The sequence below is a fragment of the Falco biarmicus genome, chromosome 10 (assembly GCF_023638135.1).
Source record: "Falco biarmicus isolate bFalBia1 chromosome 10, bFalBia1.pri, whole genome shotgun sequence".
Taxonomy (NCBI): domain Eukaryota; kingdom Metazoa; phylum Chordata; class Aves; order Falconiformes; family Falconidae; genus Falco; species Falco biarmicus.
Window position 1 is genome coordinate 33,104,069 of NC_079297.1, and position 25,635 is coordinate 33,129,703.

At 41.4% G+C, this 25,635-nt stretch overlaps 1 protein-coding gene across 3 annotated transcripts; it reads right to left on the bottom strand.

Annotated features, from left to right (window-relative positions):
- HPS5 (HPS5 biogenesis of lysosomal organelles complex 2 subunit 2) lies at positions 1–25,284 on the bottom strand. 3 transcript variants are annotated; one of them, XM_056354434.1, is made up of 23 exons: positions 24,922–25,284; positions 23,299–23,468; positions 22,745–22,855; positions 21,945–22,009; positions 21,126–21,318; positions 18,895–19,028; positions 17,447–17,662; positions 17,044–17,115; positions 16,723–16,811; positions 15,533–15,711; positions 15,149–15,307; positions 13,887–14,046; positions 11,715–11,838; positions 9,809–9,955; positions 8,932–9,006; positions 7,814–8,421; positions 6,339–6,462; positions 5,981–6,136; positions 5,328–5,447; positions 4,901–5,014; positions 4,472–4,578; positions 3,537–3,822; positions 1–3,060 (listed from the first exon to the last, which is right to left on the bottom strand). In XM_056354434.1, exons 2-23 carry the CDS (start codon positions 23,404–23,406, stop codon positions 3,000–3,002), a joined length of 3,408 nt encoding a protein of 1,135 aa, XP_056210409.1. In that variant the 5' UTR covers positions 23,407–23,468; positions 24,922–25,284; the 3' UTR covers positions 1–2,999. The 3 variants fall into 3 exon arrangements, with proteins under 3 accessions (XP_056210409.1, XP_056210410.1, XP_056210411.1); XM_056354435.1 differs by having other exon boundaries at positions 24,905–25,284; XM_056354436.1 differs by lacking the exons at positions 1–3,060; positions 3,537–3,822; positions 4,472–4,578 and having other exon boundaries at positions 4,951–5,081.
- Between the last annotated feature and the right edge of the window lie 351 nt (positions 25,285–25,635).

A 25,635-nucleotide genomic window follows, 5' to 3' on the forward strand; every position in this document is an offset into this window, starting at 1 on the left:
TGGAAAGTTATGATTTATTGCAAAAAAAAAAAACCCAAACCAAAACAGAACCACCCAAAAAAGCCCCAGCCCTCAGTCAAAGTTAACCAAGCATACAAAAGTCCCACTGAAGCAAGACACACACTGTTGTGTACACAAAACACACAGAGCGTATAAAATGGAACTGTTACATACAGATATAAGGCAGGTACATCCCAGGAAAGTCAGCCAACTTCCTCTAAGATGGGCAACACAAGTACTCAGCTGAAGCTATACTACACTGACACACTGTACAAAATGGAGTTAGTTAAATGCAACAGCCACTGAGGTAGCAGCATGCTCACTGGGCAGGCAAGAGAACAGGCACCAGCGCCACGGCATCCGTGTAACCTCATCACACGCTGCAGCAGCCTGGCTCCTATTCCAAGTTTTACTGTAAGGCCTTGGGGTGTTTCTGATGTCAAGGTCTAAACCCTAAAGGATTTAACATTTTCTTTTTTAGACGTACTACTATATTAGCTGTTTCACAAGTGACACTATTAACAGCTGAAAGCCTACCATTAATTGTCTCCCTGTAACTTCATTTCCTCTAGCGAAGTAACCAACGCTCCGCAATAAAGTCTTTCTTGCAATTGAGATGTAGAGTCAGACTGCACCCCTCAAAAGTCTGAAAGCTGTATTAAGTCCTATTTTGCCAAAAAGCATTATTTTGCAGCACAAAGCTGCAAAGACTACATAAAAAGATGCTATATAAAGAAATATTTTCAAGTAATTTAATGATAAAATTACAGATTTTCATAAAATTTAGTTTCAATGCATGTGTTAATTTTTTCTTTAAATAATATTTGTGAAAATCAAATACTGACCAGATGCTGTGACCTTCTACTAAAAATGTGAGTGTCTGACAGTGAAGAGGGCTGAAACTAAGAAGCCTAAAAAGAAACTTGTTCAAAAACAGCACATGCAGGAAGAGCACCGGTACGAAGCATAGTTCTGTAATGAGAGATAAAATCCAAGTGATTTTATCAATCTTCATATTCTAGCAAATATTTAAAGGGACTTCTTCCTTGACAGCATCCATCTAAAAACACCTCTCTAAACCTTCAGCTATTAAAAAAAAAAAAAAAGATTATTAAAATAAGACATGCAGCCCTCCTCCCCTTCCACAATGTCAAAATTCCTTGTGGAATTACCAGTTTACCTGAACTTTAGTAAAGCGTTTCGCAGACAACTGTTTCCCACAGCATACTGGAGAAACTGACTGCTTATGGCTTGGAGGGGTGTTTGTTTTGCTGGGTAAGCAGCTGGCTGGCCCAGCCCAAGGCACGGCGGGGAATGGAGTTACACCCCGCTGGCACCGGGCACAAGCGGTGTCCCCAGGGCTCGGTGCTGGGGCCGGTCCTGCTTAATGCCTTTATCGATGATGTGGATGAAGGGATCGAGTGCACCCTCAGTACGTTTGCAGCACCAAGTTGGGGGATGTGTTGATCTGCTGGAGGCAGGCAGGCTCTGCAGAGGGGTCTGGGCAGGCTGGGCTGAGGCCAATTGTATGAGGTTCAGCCAGGAGAAGTGCTGGGTCCTGCTCTTGGGTCACAGCAACCCCACACAGCGCTACAGGCTTGGGGCAGAGTGGCTGGGAAGCTGCCTGGTGGGAAAGGGCCTGGGGGTGCTGGCTGATGGCCGGCTGAGCATGAGCCAGCAGTGTGCCCAGGTGGCCATGGTGGCCAACAGTATCCTGGCTTGTAACAGTAACAGCGTGGCCAGCAGGACCAGGGCAGCGACCGTGCCCCTGTGCTCAGCACTGGTGAGGCCGCACCTCGAATCCTGGGTTCAGTTTTGGGCCCCTCACTGCAAGACAGACACTGAGGTGCTGGAGCGCGTCCAGAGACGGGCAACGGAGCTGGTGAGGGGTCTGGAGGGCAGGTCTTGTGAGGAGCGGCTGAGGGAACGGGGGTTGTTCAGCCTGGAGAAAAGGAGGCTCGGGGCAGACGATCGCTCTCTACGGCTCCCTGACAGGAGGCTGTGGACAGGCGGGGGTCGGTCTCTCTTCCCAGGTAACGAGCGACAGGACGAGAGGAAATGGCCTCAACTGGCACCAGGGCAGGTTTAGGTTGGATATTGGGAAAAATTTCCTCACTGAAAGGGCGGTCAAGCCCTGGCACAGGCTGCCCGGGGAGGTGGTGGAGTCACCATCCCTGGAGGTATTTAAAAGCTGCGCAGACGTGGCGCTTGGGGATATGGTTTAGTGGTGGACTTGGCAGTTGGACTTAATGAACTTAAGAGGTCTTTTCCCAACTAAACAGTTCTATGATTATAGGAATCCCACTGTTCTGAAGGTTTGTTGAAATATTACAACTGATATCTACAGTCATGGCAATTTAGAAGTACCACACTTACAGTTTAACAGTGAGTTCATGTAACAATTTCTGTTGTTTGTCAGCCTTCTTAACCATTAATCCACTCTTGAAAGTATTTCCCTCCCATTTTAAGACTTGGCTTGATTAATGCATTTCAAATGTGCAAGACCAGGTGATGTAATTTAAGAGAGAAAATAAAAGGTATCGTACAAAGCACTTCTACAGTAATTTGAAGAAGTTGATGTTATTTACAGGAAAACTAAACAAGTACAGGCTTAGATATTTCTGAGGAATGGCTTCTTATGTGTGCAACAAACATCTTATATACCATAATTTAATACCTGGGGGCTCATACCCTTAACACTTAAGTCATATTGACTTGGAAAATAAATTCAGGAATTTTCACTTCAGGTACATATCAGCTTAACATCCCGATAAATACTGGATTGTTTGGATTTAAGTTCTACAGTTCAAAACTCATCTCCAAAGGAATAAGGAAGAATTGTCAACAGTTCCTGGTCAGATACCTGCCAGATAGAGACTGGCTTAATATAACTGAACTTTTAGACAGTTCATTTCTTTAAGAGTCTGTTATGTTTGAGAGGCACTTTAATATACAAACATTATAGTAAAAAACGGTCCCAAGGTTTTCCAAGTTGTTTTCTATGCTTGCTGAGACCACAAAAACCGGTCACACCTTTCCAACATGGACTGAATCAGCGCTCTGTAATTAAAGCAAAGGGGAGGGAGGGAAAAAAAAAAAAAAGTAGTCAAACAGTAGAAAAAGCTAACAATAGAAAGAACAACAGAACTTAGGTTTGATTTTTAAAGAAAACTTTGTCAAAAATGATACTGTATTTCAGAAGTAATATCATGACATCACCACGCATGCCTCCTCTGGAAGGGATAGGAGAGATCAGAGTTTGTGCAGGACTCAGCAAGATACATTATCTCCTTCAGAGAATCTCCTTCACATACATCATTAATGTATGATTTCCTGTTTCCTCACTTTCCATTTTAAAATAATGCATATATTGCACAATACATAGCTCTTAAATAATGGAAGAGCTTTTAGTTGAGTTTAAAATCTGAGGTAAAAGTGTGAAGTACTTTTTCTTTTTATGAACTGAAAAGAAAGTTTAAAGTACCAAGAAGATCCAAAATGAATACTGTGGATCTCCTGTTGAGGTTCCATCTTACCTTTGCCTTTTCTCAGCAATTCTCAGTATCTCGCAGACACCAGTAAACCTCTCAGACAATTCTAGCATCAAGCCACACTCCTGCAGGAGAGGCAAGGCACGATTTGGGCCAATAGCCTTGGCCAGTAAGAGTGCTACGTTTTCCACGGTGATGCAATCTGGGCAGCTCAGACTACCATTGCTGACAGCATTCCCATTCTGTGAGTCATGGTGGTGGAAAGCTGTGCTGTGTTTTTGTGCAAGATGCAGAAGAAACTTCCATTCTTCTATGGTCTCTGGAATGGAACCTAGATGTAAAATGAGTTTGTTACATTATTTGTAAAACAAGGGTTATTCTAAGCCTACTATTTCAAATAGATCTGTACTTAAAAGGGAAGCTAGCTATTCTGGTTTCCTCTGTGGAGATTTAAGAAAACCAAGCATCAACAAGCAAATTGTATACAGAAGTGTACTGCTATGACAGACTCAGTGTAAAAATTTGGTGGTGATCTACACAAAGCTTCACAACAGTTCACTATTTAAGGCTTTGGATTAAGTAAAGAGAGAAAGAAATGTTTTGTCCTTCTTAGGGCTACTAGGAATTCTAAGTTCTGCCACGATACAATGCTTTGCTCATTGTAACTTTGTATGTGTGCAGGCAGGCTAGCTATTCCTCTACCTGCAACACCAAGTTTAGCTTTTACTCCCAACTGTTAAACAAACCTACATTCTTGAATTTTTAAGCACCTTCTAGCACAACAGATTTCACAAAGCACAATGTGAAGACACAAGAGCCTAACCCCCTTTTATTGTTTCAAATGTGCTGCACTGCACACAGTTAGTGCTACCAAAAGACTTAAGAAACGGAAGTTCAACTCAACTTTGGACAAATCAGTATATAATAAGGGCAGCTCCTGAATTACAGAAACGTGTTTACACAGCTTAAGACTCACTAACCATCTTCTCCATTCAACAGGCTCAAATCATCCAAATGAGCAATATTAGTAAAGGCTTCTGCTCTTCTATCCAGCTCCAGACAGAGAAAAAGATACCCAGGCCAAAATCTAGAATGAAAGAGTAAAGATTTCCAGGAATCAAATACTCAGTCTAAACTGAAGTCAACAATAATTAAATATTCATTTAAACGATCAGAAGCAACTGAATTTCTTGAATGCCAGAACTCACTGCGGAATGGGGACACAGGGAATACCCCTTAATCAAAATGGGTACTTGGTACATTACATCAGACACTCAATACTCATCCTCAAAACAGGAAAGGTTTTAAAATAAAGCCTGTCCAAGTAAGCAGCAGATGGGTCATTTTCACTTCCATCCTTTTGGGGTCAGAATACCTACTAACCAAGAATCACCAAGTTTTCTTCTTACCCGTGTGATTTACAGATGTCAGCCATCTTCTCTTTTGTAACAAAATCAGCTGGGAGTTTAATCAAAAGCAAAATGAGCTGGCTGTAGCCCCAAGTAAACAAATGCGATCGTGGCCTAGAAGATGAGAAATTCAGTTTTAAAGCACCAATGATTTTCTTCAGAACTTCTTCAACAGGAAAGGCTTATGAAACAAGAGAAGGAAAAACAAATGAAACACTGTGTGCAGTCTCAGTAGAGCCATCACTCTGGAAAGCACTACAGATTAAGTTACTTAACCCTTTGATTGCTTCTGCTGAACTCTGCAATATGCAAAATTGCACCAAGGACTCAGTGACATCCCAACTGTCACACAAAATCTAAGCCAAAAGCCTACAGACCCGTTAAAGCTTTTTGCTGCACTCAGGATTTTGGGTGAACCCTGCTTTACCTGGGATTTCCTTCTGCATCCACAGTATTTGCTCTTTGTGGTGCATCATGAGAAACTGCCAAACACAACCAATCCAGTCGTACAGATTCAGGCTGCAGAAGAGATCTAAGGAGAGATGACCTAGAAAATGAAACACACAAAAAAACCTACCAGTTTTAAATATACCACACAGGGAGAAGCAGAGATGGTGTGTGGACGAAAGGAGAAAAAAAAAAAAAAAGGCTTAAAATTAAGTATGGAAAAGCCTAGAATGATTTCTGTTTCTAGAAACTGAAGGATCACAGAAAACTGTCAAGTTTGCAGGCTGGGTTCTCACAGTTTTGTTTTGTTTTTTTGTTTTTTTGTTTTTTTTTTTTTTTTTTAAAAGTTATCTAACCTTGGTATACTGAACTGCAGGCACAGCAACAAAAATAGTCAGTTCCACTTAAAAGTATTAATTCGAAAAACCCTTCTAAAACTAGCATCTAACAAACAAAATCCAGTCTGAGACCAGCTAAAACAGGGAGACTGAGTTGGAACTTAATGCTAAAGAACACCAAGCAGATAGATACAGAAACAGTACAAAAAGCCCGCAAAAGCCAAAACAAAAAATCTGCACACAGCTGCACTTTGAAGAAAGCAGACAGATAAAAGACAGCCTATATTCTCTTTACCTTTTATCCTCTGGCTTTGATTTCACCAGACTATCTAAATATGCTAAAAAGTGAGCTGGATCATTCCTGCAAAGCTGTTTGATATCAGAAGGCAAAATAGAGGGGTGGAACTTGATCAAGGGCCGAAGGGCTGTTTCCCCAAATTTTTCATAAAGCCTGGAAAGAGAGGATAAAAACTGTTTTCAGTATCAAACAGCAAAACTACCTTTTTTCCAAGATCTCTTGCAAGTTCAAGAGAGTACTGAAAGGTGATCTCTTTACAAGATTCTCAGAAAGCTTTATGAAACATTAAGTGAACCAAGTCCTGGTAGCAAGTTAACAACACTGAAGAGAAAAAACCAAGGACTAGGCTACAAACCTTTGAGCATGTACCAATAACAGCGGGCTATCATCCCAAGGCCCCAGGTCATGCAGCTGTTTCAGTATTTTCAACATATCTTCACTTTCCATTGCTAAAGCCACTGGACTGTGACAAGTTAGTTCTAAAAATAAATCATCACATAAGTTACAAGATAGGAGCAATTATTTCTTTTAACACTCACAGACAGCTGTTGTTAAGTGTAAGGACAAGAGTTACCACTAATTTCATGGAACTCTGCAGCTAACGGTAGTGACAAGTGAACAGATCCTACTTCTCATTTCATAGACATCAACATCACTAATCTGTACTTACAGCAAATTACAGTTATAAAACGATACAGCTAAGGCATGGAATAATATTCTTGATCTATTCTCCTTTTCTTTACACTTCTGAGGAGGTGATTTTTCCTCTTGTGAAAAAAAAGATAGCCCACTGCAGGAGATACGGTTTGCTGAATACAATGCAGATCTGCATCAGTTTTCATATATTACTATTTGCTTCTATTAATAAATAAAACCTTCAGCTTGGGCACTGACTTCACAGAATGCAGAATTCAACACAAACATCGATCCTGATGAAATGTGAGTACTAACCTACAGGCCCAAGTGCTGTCCAACTGAGGACAAACTAGGAACGCATATATTACTTTCACTTCTAAGGCTCTTAGAATCCAAATGAGCGATTCCCAAAATTCAAGTAAGATTCAAAATCCAAACAGATCCCCAAAACCCCAAATGCCATATACCAACACTCAAAGCAAGATTCTGTTGTTTGACTACTCTCTGTTGACACCAAGTCAATGCTAAGACTTTAATTCATTCTTAAAAAGAAATGCATAAAGCAGAAGCTGAACGCACGGAACAGATGAAGTTCTGTTCTCCAACATAATTGGGAAGCTTTAGTTCAGTAAGGCTAAAGAGGCACCAAAAAGATCAAAAAGGATTTCTGTGGAAAAAGGAAGTCTGAAGTGATCACAAGTCAGTCATTTGCATGGAACCACCATTCAGTTTTGTTTCACATTAATCACATTTCTCTACAAGTCAAATCTTCTGTTTCCAGTGCAAATACTGAATAGCTTTTGCCTTGTTTCTATACACATACGATTCCAATTATGATGCTTTTGCTCTCTGAAGTAATATATATGTTTTTAAATAGATCTGGTCTGTAATCACTACAGTGTTCAATCAAACTCCATACAAATCAAAGGATCAGAATTGCAAAGCTGGGGGGACGGGAGGAACAGTCTCTCCAAGGAGCCAGCAGTTCTTCCTGAATTAGCCTTTGTGGGAAAACCAACTAACCCACCCAAAAACGGAACAAAAACTCCCAGACACCAACCATCCTCCCCCTCCCACACTACACCTGCAGAAGCAGAATTTGCAGACACAAAACTGAGGGTCTTCAAGTTTTTTTCCTTTTTTTTCCCCCAATCTTACTTTCAGTTTCCTAGTAATAAATTTTTCATTAGTTACCTTTTAGTCCTGCAATGTACGTTTCCCACACATTAGGACTGGTTGCATACATGGTTATAATACACTGCTTTAGTCTTTTTAAATCCAAAAGAAAGAAGTAGCTTCGCATAAACCTACAAGCCAAGGTCCATGAAGCTGCTAGTGGCAGACTTCCATCAGAGCTTTCCTCAGCATCACCATTTCCACAAGTAAAGACACACAGCTCAAAACACAGTGTTGTCAATTCAACGAGATCTTTCTGAACATCCACTTCTATGACACATGGAGAAGACACTTGAAAGCCGCAGTCCAAAGGTCCCTTCAAATCAGTACTATTTTCACATGTGGTTTTGCTTTCACAGGTTTCATCAGTATTTTCCTTTTTAGTGCAGTCTTCCACGATACTACCATGTTCTTTGTCTACTGAGTCTTCATCAGTTGGATCCAATTGTAGGTTTTCCTCCAGGACTGCCCCCTGTTCTTCAGCGCACACAGTCTTGCTTTTCTTAATAGGGGAAGCTGAAGGCTCTTTGCTGCCAAACTTTTCTTCTAGATGGACTAGCCATTCCCGTAAAACCCTCCTCATACACGGTGGTTCTAACAAAACCAGGGGATCCTGGAGTTTGGCTCTGCAGCATAAAAAAAGAACTTTGCTAAGTTGCTTAAGAGTTATAAGATGCCACAAGAGAAGTATTATGTATGTCTTGTGCAACTCAGAAGTATACTCCTGAACTTGACTTACGGTCAGGCTGGTTTTTGTGGTTTTGAGCGTAAATGGAATTTAGACTACTAATGCTGTCTACATTTGATCTTAGTACAATCAGAGTTCCCCAAGATTACTTTCAGAATGGAATTTTATTTGTTAGGTAGTTTTAGGGGGTGTGTGTTATTTTGTTTGTTTTAAAACTATGCCTGTAATTAGGACAAAAGGGTAATGCTAAAGTACCTAAATAAGCTCTTAGTTGATTTTGCTTGGTTTTAAATATGGGAATCAAATCATTAACCAGACGAGATCCTTTCCAGATCATGTTAGTAGATATTCAGAGCATTGCTTTTACATGTACATAAAGAAGAATAATAAATATAATTTTTTCTACCAAAGCCCAATAATCTATACACTAAAAAGTTTCCCTGCTTACATAGCTTCTGCTGTTGCAGCCTTGAGATCTCCTAGACAGTCTTCCTCTGGAAGCTGGCAGCTCTGTGGTTCTAACCTAGAAAAAAACATTCATTTTAGCCTTATCTGCGGTATTACCTTTAGTTTACATGCGGATTTCCTCACAAATTTCCTCAAATCTGTGAGGAAACAACATCAATTCCTTTATTAAAAAAAATACAAAGCTTTCATTTCTAAAGAAGGAACAGTTCAGCAGAAATTATAGATTAACTGGGCATGAAGAGCAACCAGTAGTACTATTTTGTGACCTTTTATAATGGCTTCTACTCCAACTACAGTAGATTTCTGCAGGTACTGGGAAAAAAATATGTTAAATTAGCAAGATACTGGAATATGAAGTAACTTACCTCTGTAGTAAATGGACAACCATTGAAGTTGTTCCATGTTTTATTGCTTCTATTAATAAAACAAACAAACAACACCCCCCCCAGGCACACGTAACCCACACAACCCAAAAGAAAAAAAAAAAATATTTTTAGGGAGATAATAGTGTTTACTCAGCAAGCAAGAAAGTGAACTGTTGGGCTCCTGTCCATAACTATAGCGAGCATCGCAGACACACTATGTGAGACCTGTGGAATACGCTACATCCTTGCTCTTCAGGCATTACAGAGCTGTGGAGACTGCATGCTCCACCACCCAGAATTGTTCATTGCCTAATCAGCTTTTAGGGAAGGAGTCAGGGAGAACCAGTGACACTCACCATAGTAATGAAGACAGCTAGAAAAAAACTAATGCTGAGCTCCTCATTCCACTTGAAACAGTCATTTTTCTTTAGGTTGTTATCCTCAGAACATTCAGCAAATGCAATTGCTAAGAAAATATGATTTTGCACTCACTCTTTTTCTTCCTGGGGAGATGCTGCCAGGTTAACAGTCAACTCCTGCAGCTGCTCATCATCCTTTACTTCTTGCCTCCCTCTAGTATCAGGACTTATATGAAGTGTGCCAATCTTTTCAGTAGTTTTGCGTACAAAGCTGGAAACACTAGGAGTCAGAAGTTCAAACGTTTAAGGTTAGAAGTTAAAAACTGAACAAATCTAGTACTTCCTTTCCATTCAAGCCATGATTTCTGAAAACTCCATAATCTGAAGAACTTTTGAGAAAAGCATGAAAGCAGCAATGGCCAATCAGAGCAAAACTCACTAAGCAGCTGCTCAAAATTCATACTTCAGTCATGGTCCATACTTTCAGTACAGAATAAAAACCTGAAGCCTTTAAGACTTGGTTTTTTTGCTGCTGGAGTAACAGGATCACACACTAACATTAACACTTAGATTTTGACAAGTATTTGTAGGCAAATAAATGCAGGCTGGCTACACTGCATTTGAAAGCTTAAAACCAGAACACATAATTAGGAAATTATGTCCTTCCCTGGTGGGAAAAAATGATTTTACGATACTCCAAATTAATTCTTCAGATTACAAAGTTCGTTAAAAATGTCCTTTTCATTTCATCAGTCTCTATCCCTTCGGATACTTTACAGAAGAGAAAGCCCAGTGAACATACCAAACCCCAATTATTTCTACCACTGCCATCAAGAAAACCATGTCAGCAGGAGTTGAAAAGAAAATCAGCTTCTTGCTTTCTGGCCAAGAACTAGTTTGAAAGCATCATGAAAAAAAGAAAAAAGCAACCCTTTTACTCGCTCTCCAGAGAATATAGCATCTTTTACTATACCGAGGTTGAAGCAAAAGTTGAAAGTTGCGGCAGAAAAGAGAAAAGATTCAAATGTAGCAAAACAATTGGACTTTGATGTATGGAAGGATTAAAGGTAAGCTTTTAAAAGTTAACTGTAAATATGATAGTATTTTATTTAATTATAAATTTAATGCAGCAAATTCTACTAATAATGAGAACTAAATTTTCAAGTAACACTTATTACTAGCAAAGTCCTAAAAACTCCTTATGGTTTATAAATAATTCAAAACGTTGCATGTAATTCTGAGGGTTATTCATGATATCAGCTACAATTTTTTGTGGCAGGACATTATTCACATACCGAAGTGATCAAGGGAAGGCTACACAATTTTTCAGACCATTGTTATGGGCCAGCAACATTATAGACAAGAAACTAACATACACAATTTTTTCCAAATTTTCAAGTATTTAACACCATTCCTTTACATTTGTGTTTGTGTGTCCCTGTTTTCAAAGGGAGTTTTAAAATACCAATTTGATTTCTGCATAAAACGGACCGTATTTACTTGCAGCAGGTATAAGCTACCATTATTCCATAAACACTTGGGGAATTGATTACATTCAACTGGAAGGTGTGTGTGGGGAGATGGCAGACCACACTGTACACTTTGCAAGTGTTTTTTAACAATATCTAGCATGCTTTGAATATTCTAATGTCTGTTCCCAAGCAACATAGGAAGCCTTCACTCATTCTTCAGAAATCTAAGGACCAGAAAAACAAGATTCCAAAACAATATTCAGGCAGTTTGCTTTGAATACAAACCACAACTGCAGCTTACAGGGCAAATGTTAAGCATTCTTAGCCACTTAAAAACTGAGGCAGAAGTCTTGGCTCCACTGAAGTTAACAGCAGCTCTTCGTGTCTTCATTAGAGTCAAGATGGAAGCTTTAAATTGCCTAGCAAACTTAACTGAATCTCCAGCATTTCAGTTCAGATGTTACGTTTTTGCAGCACAGAGTATGAACTAAACCAGACAATGCTACAAATTCAGAGGACAGAAAAGGGAAAGATGTAATGGATGAATGAACCTGCTGCAACTTTTACCTTTCTTTGACAGCTTGGAGAGAGACGAGAGGAGATGGGGAACGAAATGACAAAGGAATACTGAATGGGAGAAATGTCTCATTCCGGTCAGCCTCAACCGTCACAGATGCATGAGATACGTTGTCTAACAAATGGAATTGAAATAAAGAGTCATGAAACAGTGGCCTGGCAAAAATGGAACAGTGAAACAAACTCTAAGTCACTAATTCATTAATGGATAACCTGCAAGCAATATTTTTCTGCTCAATTTTCAAGAATGTGGGGAGCCAAGGAAGTGCCACTTGGTTTCAAGGGCCATTTCATTACTGACTTTGAACCTAATAATTCTGCTTTGCTCATAGTCTTTTGGCTCTGTAACAAGGCAAATGGTGATCAACAACTGTATGAAAACTATCTTCTAAAAGTAGACTCACAGTCCATTTAGGGGCCAAACCCCTTGATTTAATCCACTGACAGTTACTTTAAGATCTAGGAAAATTAGGTACTGTGGCATACATCATTTTATATTGCATGATTTCCTGAAGTCTAAAGCACACATGAAGATACAGAAACATATAAACCATGGTTAAGGCATAAATCACCCTTTTATTTGAATGGACTTAAAAGTATAATTGAACTGGCTTCTGATAAGAATCACAGGAAATACAGAGACAGTGACTATTTCCTTTTCACTCTTATATCCCTAACTATCTGCAATGTGTTTTGAGTAATCATTTCCAGGTACAAATGCATACTGTATCTTTAAGTGACGTAAATAAGAAAAAAGAATCCTTTCAAGTAAGGATCACTGCATTTTGCAAGTCAGCACTATCTGCACTGTTGAGAGGAAAAGATGCTGTGCTGTTACAGAAACCCTACACTCAGAATCCACAGTCTCTCTAGATAGTGCCTAAAGGTCACAACTGATTTTATGATTGCTTGTAAATAAGGCTGCTTTTGTTCATTACGCAGATTAGAAACCTAAAAAACTTATGACATCTTACAAATGTGAGCAGGGAAACACAAAGTCCATTTCTCTTAAATACCAAGTTAAGTACACATGCTTCAAGAAGCATCTAGAACTTCTCTATTTTGAAATAATCAGTAAATTGGTTATCTCTTGTTGAACAGATAGAACTTTTTTATCTTCTGACATTCAAGACCTACTTCCCTTCACTTCAGAGTTTTAATATTGGAAATGATACACTTCCTTCCAAGTCTGCTCACTTCTTGTTTTTATGGCGATGTAGGTAAAGACGCACATATAAACATTAGGTGCTACAAACACCATGTGGCTTAGTCATCAGTAGTGTTGTCCTACTAAATAGGGGAGCAAATACTAAATCCTAGACTCTTCTTCCCCACTGTGGTTTTCTCCAAAGCATCAAAATACTCTCCATCCTCAACTGGCATCTAGTCTATGCAAAAGCTAAAAAGCAGCCTTTCTACTGGAAAGCCTCTCTACCATACCTGGAACTAACCCAGCTTCTCATCATCCTAGATTTCTGCATCCCTTCCTGATCCCAACCAGTGCAGAGAACAGGACCTATTATTGTCTCACTTAAGCTTTCATCCAGTGACAGGTATTTGTTAGGAAATAAAAATGTTCCCTGGATGACCTCAGTGTTAGTTGTTAACAGTTCTATCATCCCCGTGCTAATGTATATACGCGTAAGAGAATGAAACCCTGCAAGAAAGTTGAAAACACATCATAAGCCTACTGGTTGTTGCTGAAGACATATAAAGCCAGAATCAAGATTAGGAACATCTTTCCTAGAACAGGTATTACTGGAAGTATAGCAGCAGCAAACAAATCTCATTTGAAGCTCAATTAACTGGCATCATCAGCTGAGAGAATCCTAGCATTAATACAGAATTGCACATGGGGGCGGGGGAGCTTGAGTGAAGTCCTAGCTTGGTAAAAGCCCTCCAGACATTTTGTTTTGTTGCTCTGGGTTTTGTTTGCTTTTAAGCTTGAATTTCTGCGGAGCCAGCATAATACTCCAATGTTTCAAGAAGGAGTTTGACTCAAAGGTGGGGTGATTGTGCTCCCACTGTCCACAAATTAGAGGACTTAACCATGGGTAACTTGATAGTGGAAAATAAGAGCACTGAGCCAACCCAACCAAATTCTTGTAGAAAAAAAAAAAAAAAAATGCATCTGAACAACATATTTTCATTAAGACACGTTACCAAGTTCTACTTGCTCATCTTCCTGGTGTGCAGGAAATTCTTTAAGTCTCTCATCTTCTGAGAAAGTTTGGCTGTGGAGAGAACATGAATCTTCATCTGACTGACTGCCTCTTCGACTGATAACACGATATATTCCAGAGTCTAAGACACTGAAGCTTTCCTGTCAGACAAGCGAGGGGAGTTAGATGTTGCATGAGTTGTACTTCCTTGTTAAACTTCCTGCAATGAACTAAACAATCATACCCATACAAATAACCTCACAGCACTCCAAAATTCACTGTCTGGAAAAACCCATGTAACAGCATTTTTTGACATATCCAGAACAGAAAAGTACACAGATACCAGCAAATGTGCAGTCCAGTGACTTCATAAAGATGTATATGCTGCAATTGCTTTTAGGAAAGCAGCCTGTGGAACAACTGGTGTACCTAGTACCAGATAAAAACCATCTCTGCTTTAGTCCTGCATCTGAGACTGTCGCTTCACCCCTTTGTACCCAAGAGTCCATACTCTTTTTGCTGGTTAACCACAGACCCTGCACAACTATTTAGATCCAGGATACATGTACATTCTTTTCCTCATGGTCAGTCTATGTAGTTTACTTTCCCATCTCCTAAGGAAAATACTTGTCTACCATATCAAGATGAAATTTACATTAGTTTGTTTTTTTAACCTTTACTTTTTAAACATTGTTAGAGTGAAAGCAGCAACTGATACTGCATTAACTACGAAATATTTCCCCTTTCTTGAAAAGCTGCTGGGAAGCCAAGACAATACCAAGCAGCTGTACATGTAAACGAGTATTAGAAATATGCTTTGGGTTTTTTCTTTCCTTAGAGCTTTCTGGTTGAGCTTCATAGAGTGGAAAATCTTTTTCTGAACAGGGCTAGGTTATTTCTGAGCATTCAGATGTTCAGTTTTCACCACATAAAACTACAGTAGCAATCAAGATGACCTTTACTGAAGCTTATTGAGACACCGACACATCTGTGGAGAAAGCCTTCTTCACATCAACCGTTATCCATATCTCAATCATTAGACACAAAAAAAGTACGGAAAAAAGGCAGAGGTCCAAGAGCCTGAAGAAAGCAAGTAGTAGTACTTTATGTCTCTATACCCCACCTAATTTTACCAAGTAGCATTATCAGCCATAGTGGACATGGTAAAACTAAAGTCTCATCTTCAAAGTGTGCAACGAGGTGATTTTAAGCCTCAAAGATAAAAACTGCAGGTATCATTTTTGGCACTACCAGTACACATACATGAGATGAAATACTACTCCTTCTACTGCTGCATGCAGAATCCATAGGTTCCAACTTAGAAATTAGTTCTTCCAGTTGTGTCATGAGATCTTGCTGAGTTGAGGCATCCAGCTGAGACTTCAAGTGCTCCAGCTTGTCTAAAGACAAATTTTTTCTTGCCTGAAAGTACACAGTGAAACAGAAGCATTATTATTTCTAACGCACATGTGAAAAGCAAAAGGTACCATATATGCAGGCTAATTTTAATCCTAGAAGTATAACGTTTAGAAGACTTTTTAAAAACTCCCAAGAATATGCGTCTCAGAAACCCATGGAATTTAATGGAAGAGGGGGACAGGAAACAGCAAAGTTGCATTGCTCACTTACAAAGAGGTATTTACTTACTCTGCAAGAAATAATTGAATTTTGGAAGAGGCAACAGACCCTGGCAGCAAGGCTCCAGAACCCTCTTCTTATCAGACGGTCTACGCAGCGGTCTACCAGCAGAAGGGAGAGGTGTCCAACTTTTCCATTTGTATGGAGACAGAACAACTCACTTTTGTAAACTGCAATATCCTGAATATCTGCAAAACCAGATGCACAGAAATATCTAAAAGACTGAAATCATTAGTCAACATTCCTTTCTGTTCCTGAAAGAAGGTGAAAACTTCTTTCCCACCTGACTGCAAATGCATGCAAAAGCCTAATACGCTGTAACAGAAGTAGAACAGGGAAAACAACCACTGAAGCTAGCATCTAACAACTATAAAGCATGGATGAGGTATCAAAACTTTCCAGAGTTGTGTTTCTGGAAAGTATTCAAGAAGTTCACTCAAGTTATTGAAATTTCCTTTTCTTCTGAACAGGTGTGAAAAACTAAAGACTGATAAAGATGAGAAATACATCATTGTTAGCTTTGAAACAGTAGGAGAACATTTGCTAGATGGTAGAAAAACGCTTTGACCTTTCAGCCAAATGAAATAGTTATGCTGTATGCAAACACTCTGTGACAGTCATTGGAAACTTAACGCCAAAAGCTGAGGAGAGAAGGGGAAAGGAAAGATTGACAATGACTAACCATTCTAGGACTATGCTTATAACCATACACACAAAACCGTTTATGAGGGTTCACTCTTCTGTCAAATAAGTACATCCCCTAGCTCCTATATAGACAGGTGTTAGAAAAAAACCCCAGGTTTTAAGCTTTCAGCAGCTAGATTATCCTTCACAGGACACATGACAAACCTGAATAAACAGAAATGAGAAAAGAATAGCGCAGGTTTTACCCCACTAACATTGAAGGTTACTACCTCTCACTATTTGATTACTACCATATTTTACAATCCACTCTACACAATGTTTTGTTTCTCAAGCATGTATTCAGAAGTCTGGAGAGAGAGGATGGCTGGAGAAGGCAGGGAGAGAGTTAATATTCAAGGATATACCTGGCAGATGAAAAGGAAAAGGTTTTCTGATCAATGTTCTGCAATCCAGCTACAGAAATTGAGCTGGAAAAGCCTCCATGTTAGGCAAGGGCTTCAGAAGTGACAAACGTAACAGACAACATTACAAACCAAAGATTCTTAAAAGTTTACCTTTTACTTCACTCCAGAGTAAGACTTGAACACTTTGTGGAAGAAAAATATATATGCCTCTTTCTGTCCAGGTCATCACACAGTGCTCACTGCAAGCGAAGCAGATGTTAATGGTGCAACAGTTAATTGTGGTAGTTGCTGTAAATATGCAGGGATGGCACTGGCTTAACTATAGCAAGCAAGAAGTGAGACAGCTGTTTAGCATGATACTTGGAAAACTCTTAGGCAAAAAGAAGTTGGTAATATAAATTAGGAGAATATACAACTTTTTTATTTTTAAGTCTACTTTATCAACAGGAAGCTACGCTGACAAATACTCACGTCAAATACAGTAGCTTGGGGAAAGATAAAGATTGTGGAGCGCAGCTGGAACTAGTATAATGAGGATCCTGCCTGTAAAATAAATTATTATCCATTACAAGCATAACTACAATAATGTCACTTTATTAACATAATATTCTTAACCCCGTAAATACAAGGCTGGCTTAAATAGAGTCTTATGACAGCAGCATTCATTGTCAGTCACACAGACATACCACAGAAGCAAGGCATTTTTGATAACTACTGGCTTCTGTTATTAGAGGAAAACTTATTAAGATGACAGCTAGGATTAACATTTGACTGCACTAGGAGTTTATTTAATCTTCTCAGCCTTAATGCAGTTCTTTTCAGCTAGTCTAGAAGCCCCAAGCAAGTTTATCACAGATAACACTCATGCTTCTACCTGAGAGAAACAACAGGGAGAGGCGGTGATGAGAGCAGATGCTTGAACTGATGTGTGCTTTGCACTTCCCCGTCAAAGTTCACCTCCCACATCCTTGAGCCAGGACGAGCACAATATATTAATGGCTGCTGATTCCCACTGTTTTTTCCAACAGGGAAGAAACATGCTCCAAATTCTCCATCTCTCTCCTTATTACCAATTTTCCAGAACTTCTCTCTAGTGGGGGAAAAAACCCAAAACATACTCAAGGCAGCATTAGTAAAGGCTCTAATTAATTTATGCTTTTCTTGAAGAATAAAAATACTAAATCCTAGTTGCTCAATTGGACTTGGTGCTTAAATATAATAATATCTGTAACGCATATTATAAAGCCTGCATAAAGTTTATAAAATACGAGGTGCAGAAATAACTTGGTAAGGGAAAGGTGATTGTGCAAGTGATCCCAGAAACCATTTCCAACCCCTAAAAAGATAGGACTGTCATTATGAATAGTCAGCATGGATTTATGAAGGGGAAAGCACGTTAACAGCCCTCTACCACAGACTGACTAGCTTGACAGATGACAGCAGTGGATGTTCTTTACCTTGACTTCAGTAAGGCTTTTGACATCGCCCCTGCTAACATCTTCACAGACAAACTGAGGAAGCATGGGCTAGATAACAGACATCAATAAACATGAAGTCCTGCACTGAGGGAGGAACAACCCCAGGCACCAGTACAGGCCAACTGGCTGGAAAGCAGTTTTGTAGAGAAGGGCCCGGGGGTCCTGGTGAGCAAGCAGCTGACCATGAGGCAGCAACAAACCCTTTTGGCAAAGGCAGCCAACAGCCTCGTGGGCTGCATTAAAAGCGCTGCCAGCAGGTCAAAGGCGATGGTCTTTCCCCTCTTCACAGCACTAGCGAGATATCTAGGTGCTGGGTCCAGTCCCAGGCTCCCCAGTAAGAGACAGACAGGAACATACTGGAGCAGCTCCAACAACAGGCCACAAAAATGACTAAGGGATCACAGCACCTGTCCTGTAAAAGGCTGAGAGAGCTGGGCTGGTCAGCCTGGAACAGAGAAGGCTCAGAAGGGAATCCATCTGATCCCACATGTATCAATACCGGATGAGGGAGTAAAAAGAGAGAGCCAGACTACTCCCAGTGGTGCCCAGTGAAAGGACAAGCAGCAATGGGCACAAATGGAAATAGAGGAAATTCCATTTCAACATAACAAAAAGCTCTATTATTGTGAGGGTGGTGAAACACTGGCAAACGTTGCCCAGAGAGTTTGTCGAGTCTCCATCCTTGGAGATCCTCAGAACCTAACTGGGAACAGTCCCACACAATCTACTCTACACAACTCTCCTTCGAGCAGGAATATTGGACTATACGATTTCCAGACGTCACTTCAAAAACCTCTGTGTGACTCAGTAAAGCCCAATATTTTATGAGTAAAACGTAACTTACCTCTCTGTGTCACACAAATACGTGCGTGTAAGTGAAGATATGAGCAGTCTTCCATCCAAATAATCAAGCTGAACAACCCGAGAATCTACAGTGGTTATAATCTGAACAGGAAACATCACAAAAGTAGCAGCAGCCTACAGTTATAAAGGAAAAAAAAGAAAACATACTGGTCATCAGTTCAAAGTAAAGATTCTTTCATTAACTTAAGATTGCAAAATCCAGAAAAGACTCATATATGCTACGAATACAGAGCATAAAACAGAACAGTTGGTTTCTTCTCTTTCACAAAACAAGGTTTCAATGCTTAGAGGCATAGAAGACTTAATCCTCCTTTTCACAAAACCATTGTTGAAGATTTAAGAAAAAAAAAGTCATCTTATCCCTGTAGCATCCTGACATTTCTTTATAAAAAGGGTGTGTTTTCTGTAATATTAAGAGGAGGGTTTACTTTTGCTTTTGTAAGCTTTGTACTTTTGTCAATCCTCTCAATTCTCCCCATGGGTACTTTCAGCCAGCAAACAGTTTTATGGAGAGACACCTGAGGGATTACTTGATACAAAAAACACTACACCACTTTAAACCATCTGATGTAGGTGGTTTACATAAACTCACTTTCTCCATTACCCTGCAGCAAATTACCCAAATACTATTTATTATGCAAATGTCTCAGTTTGCATGGGTGGCAGAACAAAGTGACAGACAGACGGACTTCCTATGAAGAAGAAGCTACTGAGAACTGCACTCCAATTTCCAGCAGACAGTCACCATTTTTGACAGCTTAAAGCTGTTTTCTTTGTTAGGAATGTGACAACGCATTAGATGAGAGATTCTACAGCCCAATTCCTTTAACAGGCAGAGCAGAAACATATTCCATGGTCCTTGCCCTTCTCTCATTTTCCCTTTCTTTCGCAGTTGAATTTTTTGCTCTTTCTGTTGTCGTACAAATGCTCCTTACCTGGTATAAAAACAGCCCATCTCACACACAAAGCCAAGAGATCTATTTATTGCATGTCTGCGTGCATCATTGCATGAGGGGTGCTAGATGGTAAATCCACAAAGCTAGCACATCTCTTAACACAGGGTAATATATTTTAGATACTTTTGAACAATTGTTTGCAATTATGTTTCTCATTGGTTCTTACCAGCCTCTCCTCCATTTAAAGGCACAGTGTTCTTTCCTTTCATCTCCTGTTCTGAGGGGAGGGGGCTTTGTTAGTAGGGGGCTTCCTTTGCTCCAGGGTGGATCTTTTAGTGTACTAATTAGGACAGCTTACACACAGTTTGAGTAATTTTCTGTTTGATCTCATTAAGCATTTGGTTCTCCTTGAGCTTATCTTGTTATGTCCCAGCTTGACACATTTATGGTGTCTATTCTCTCTCCCAAGGCCATGTCTTGTCAAGTACTTGTAACATCATCTGGTTTTCAGGGTTTTTTTCTTTTTTCATTATAGATATTTACATATTTTGTCTGAATTTAAAATAATAGACTGACCTTCTATTAGCCACATATTTCTTTACATGCAATAGTCTTGCTACTTTAAAGTCAATTTTCTGTCAAAATCTTTCATAAGGGTGAGAAAGGACCTGGAGGAAGACACCTATTTCCAGGCTGTGCTCCTTCTCACAGATTAAAAAGAGAAGGAAAGAACCTACTAATGGTAAAAAGTTAAGGAACACTCAAGGACTAGAAATCAGGCTGATATCATTTACACATGTGTCCTTTGCGCAAAATGTAATGGATGAAAGCTTGATGTACACCTACCATTTATTTTAACTAAGAACTAACTTTAAGAATGAGAGCACCCAGACAGAGCCAAGCAAACCCAGAGTCTGGGATGGCTTTTCTCAGACTGACAGCTCAGCTGAGGACTAAAACACACAGCTGAACCTGCAGTTGGAGCCCATGGACTCCAACAGGCTCCAAACCACCAAGACCCTGGCCCTGGATACTTGTAAATTCCAAGAGGAAGAAGCTCGGCCAGTTTTTAATTCTGTATGTTTGAAAGCATTTTTATGTTGCATTACTAAAATAGCTAAAATAGGGGATGAGAGAGGTTCTCAGATCAGGATTTCTATCGTTGTGTCAAGAGACTGTTTCTTCATCCCAGCAGTCAAAGCTACCAGAACTTCATCAGCTGGCAAGTCCTCCTCTGCTTTGCTTTACTAAAGAAAAAGATTCCACACATCCCCTGTGAACCTCTTCATCTCAAACAAAGTATGTGACATTTTACCTTCCCTTGTTTCGATGTGTTAATCTTGATGGCTGATACTTTTCCCACATGATCTCCTACAAAAACACGAAGGGCAGCTGTATCCCAACATAGAGCTGTGATTTTTCTGCCCTTATGCTCAGAGGAAACATAAATGCGTTCTGGCTTCCCACGACGCTCCTGATTCAGCTCCCAGACTACTACAAGACCTTGGCTGCAACAATTGAAAAAAGAAAACACAATTTGAGAGTAAGTTTTCTAATGTTTTATCAGTGATAAAGATGCATTGCTCCAAAGAAGCAGAAAATCTAAGCAAAGTAGTACATTTCAGAGTTGGTTGTGTTTGAGGTTGCATGCTTTCAAGAAGTTTCACGTTCTTCATTCTGAAGAAGAATGTGTCCTTCCTTGCATTATGATGCACCAGTAGTTTTGTTTGGAAGGGTGCTCTCAATTACTGGAATTGCAGTGAGGATGCAGAAAAACAAGCATCCAAATGGATTTTGAACAACCTAAGTGGTATTAACTACCAATCTCACTCTGGCAAGTTAATGAAGATACTTCTTTTGATGCTGAAAGGTCTCAGAAACACATTTATCGTCATAACATCATATGCATTAGCTCTCCCATAGATGTTCTGTTACAGAAATGATACTTATTCTGGAACAATTATTCCAGAAAAAAAATTTACACAAGCTGTCTGTGCAGACAATTATTCCGTAGGGGCCTCTACTGGTTAATTCCTTGCCCAACTCCAAGTTCTCAGCAGATGTTCAAATCTGAACCTTTGAAGCTACTTTAAAATATTTATCCAGCATTTAGGTTTGTGAGTACATCACTCACCTGGTGGCAACAGCAACATAGTCTTCATCATGCAAACAACAGGCAACCCGGGAAATGGCACCTTCCTGAAAGCAAGGATGGGAGTAAGCGCAGGTGAAAGTTGTTCTTGTACTGCCTTCACCACTATGCAACTTTTATCTTTTAAGACATAAACCAGATTCACATCAACAGCTGCTATCACTTTGCTGTGATGTGGTTTCTTCAGTGGGGTTTTTTTTTGTTGTTTTTTTGTTTGTGTGGGGTTTTTTTGGTTTTTTTGTTTTTTGTTTTTTTACAAACAGTGAGCTTACTCTAAAAAGATGCAGCTGACAACATCAAGAGAAATGAAGGAAATAGCATCTGGCTGTAAAAACAGTAATCCCTGCTACATGATCTCTTTCAACAAAGGCAAGCCAGCTTATCTTCCCTTTGCTTATCCAGGTAGTTCATAGTGTGGACATTCAAACACTGGTAGTTATCTACACGGGAGTTGCTCTGGCTTCATATTCAAAGTTTTCTTCTCGTTCTTAAAGATTCAGGTGACTTTGTTGCTGCTGTTAAAAGAATTTGAAAAACAAAGGCCTGACCCCCTCAAGCAATTTCTTTCACACCTCATGAAATCTATGACACCACACACTCTGGGGATACACTCCAGTACCACAACCATTTTTCAAATGGAGCTGTCCAAAACTTCACCTTACTTGGACAATTCAGCAAGCTGAAAACGCCTGTTGACTCTTAATAAAAGTCAACCTGAAACAATCTCTCTTCTGCAGTCCCATTTTCCCTGGAAATTTTTTTAAAGGATTCTTTACCCTTACCTTATGAGTGAGAAAGAGTCTTTGCTTCCAACCATCTTTCTGTATAAGGTTCAGTCCTCCTCCCGAACTGCCCAGAGCTAGCCATCTCTTCGACACAGCTATACACGTGCACTGAAAGAATAAAAACCATAATGCACAACACAGCTGCTACTAAGTACTAACAACAGGATCTTTTTCTTAAATTATTAGGTTTTTTTTAAAGGCTTCATTGTTGGCCAGCTGTGTGTACCCCTCCTGAAACACTGGCAGCACAGTCAGAGATACTAGAATTGGACTCTCTGTGATTCAAGCAAACAGTGTAAGACAGCAACCGTCTAAGTCTGTATTATTTATCCCACAGCTGCATTCAGAAAATGCATATATAGAGTAATAGGATCCTTTGTCTTCACTGCTTCTTCTTCCCAAAGTGTTCCCCCCCAACAAGCTAGCATGCACACACCCAAAAAGAATGAGTCCTGTGAGTTAATCAGATAATAAACCAAATAATGTCATTAGTAGAATTTAAAAAAACAAAACCAACATCCCACAAAAAAAACCAAACACCACAAACTCACCTTCAGACGACAAGAATCCAACCTGAGTGCAGAAAGCAATGGATCCAAACATTCAAACTCTGCCAGCACATGGTTGTAAGAGTCTGGAATTACTGGCACAGAAGCCATTGATGTACATTACTGGCGCTACTCGCTCACGGGTGCATTATGGCTTCAGCTTTTAGCTGTACCTGCCAAAAATAAAGTAAGTTCTTGATCAGTTCACTTTTTACTATTACATCTGTTTTCCTGCACTTAAAGAAATCCTGAACTTCTTCCTGTTCAAAGAACATCAGATTTAAATTTGCTAAAAAGGCCCAAGGGCTGCAAAATTAGACCCCTGCTTCATTCATGAGAAGTTTTTGTTGAAGTTTATTTCAGAAAACTTAACCTATCAGATACCACCCTTGGAAACAGTTGAATTATAGCTACAAGAACTATTTGCATCACCTATAAAACAAGTTCCGTCTACCTATGGAAAAAGCCTTGGTTTATGGTAAAATGCACTTCTCCCCACAACATGCATATTTGATTTGAAACCAATTTTCTCATGGTTAACATTTAGCATTAGTGTTTTATACCTACATCATCATCATCTCCCCCAAAACTAAATTCAAGGAGTATTATCCTCAACTGATACCAAAGTTAGAACTGCCTGCATTTGTGCCTTTTTAATACAACTATACATAAACACGTATAAACTCTCCTTTCCACAATACCCCCTTTTCAGCACACAAGATAGATAATACAGCATTAAAAAAAAAAGGAATTAAATAGTTATCAAAGATGCAACCTCACATGTTTTTCCTAAACAGCACATACTTTAAAAGAACCTGCTGTGGAGGAATGTTTAAAGTTTAAACCCATGTTGCTTAAAAAACCCCACAGCCTGTTACGCTCCACACTCAAGTCTCTGATTTTCTAAATAATGTTCAGCATGCAATCTGATTAATTAAGTTACTCCCTCCCAGAGACAGCGTCACATTTCCTTACAAGGGAACGCTTACTCTCACCAGGAACTAGGAAAAGGGAAGATAGATGTTTAGCCAGAGAGGGTAAAAATTATTTCAGCTTTCTCAAATGTCTTAAAAACCCTGGATTTTTTTTGTTTTGTTTGGGAGTTGAGAACGACTCCACCGAGAGATAAAGATAGAACGCCTCAGAGGACTGACAAAAGGATTGTTCTGTTCTAGATCAGAGTATTTGGTGCAGAAGGTCACCCCAAGGCCCGTGTGACATGCTGTGCCCTGCGGCAGGCGGCATATCACCTGGGCAGCCCCCGGGACCCCCTGCCCCGGCAGCCTGCCCTGGGGAACCGGGCGGCCGGCCTACCCAGCACGCTGCCCCGGGCCGGCCCCCCGCTGAGGAGAACGGCGGCCGACCCGCCGGGGTTCCGCCGAGGTACGCGGAGCACCACAAGGGCCGGGCACAGCCGCGCCCGCTCCCCCAGAACCGGCCGGCCCCGCGCGCACCGGACCCTGCGCGCACCAGCAGCAGCAAATCGAGCGCGTCCCGCCCCGGCGGGAGACACCAGCGCTCCGCGCGTCCCGAACCGGCACTGGGGAAACCACAGGGCCGGCCACGGCTCCCCGGGGCCGCGCCGGCCTCCCCTCCCACTGGCACTCACCGCTGCCGGGCACCGACCTGCCCCCGGCGGCGAGAGCCGAGCCCAGACCCTCCCGGAGGAGCACAGCGCAGCCCCCGGCCGGCGGGTAAGGCGCCGAACCCCGGGCAGACGAACAGCCGAGAAGAGCCGCTCTCCACCGGCCGCCGCCTCAGCCCCGGTGCGGGCGCCTCAGGCCGCTGGCCCCGCCCCCGGCGCGCCGCGGGAGCGAGCGAGGGCGGGCGGGGCGGGGCGCGCGGCCCCTCCGTGCAGCGTCACGCCGGACGCGCCGGTGCCGGAGGAAGCTGCGTCACGCGCACCCGCCCGCCTGCCCCGGCCACGTGACGCTGACGCGCGGCGCCCCCCTCCCGCCAGCGGGCCGTTGCTGAGGGGAGGCCCCTCCCCCGCGGCGCGGTGGCGGCGGCGCCGCCGACCTGGGAGCGGAGCAGCCGGGCCTGCTGGGGCCGATGGCGGGCGCCGAACGGGGCCCGCGGGGCCGGGTGACGGCGGGGGACCGGGAGGGCCGGGGGGCGGCGGGGATAGGCGGGCGGTGGGGGTGGGGGGCGGCGGCGCCGTTTAACCGCCCCGTTGCTCCCCCCTCCGCCCGCTACTGTCATGGCGACGGGGGAGGGGCCGTCACGTGAGCGGGGAGGGGGCGGGAGGGGAGCCGGCCCGCACCACGTGACCGCTGGGGAGGCTCGGCGGCGGCCCGTTCCCCTGTCACGTGAGGCGGGCGCCGTCCCCCCTCCCGTCCT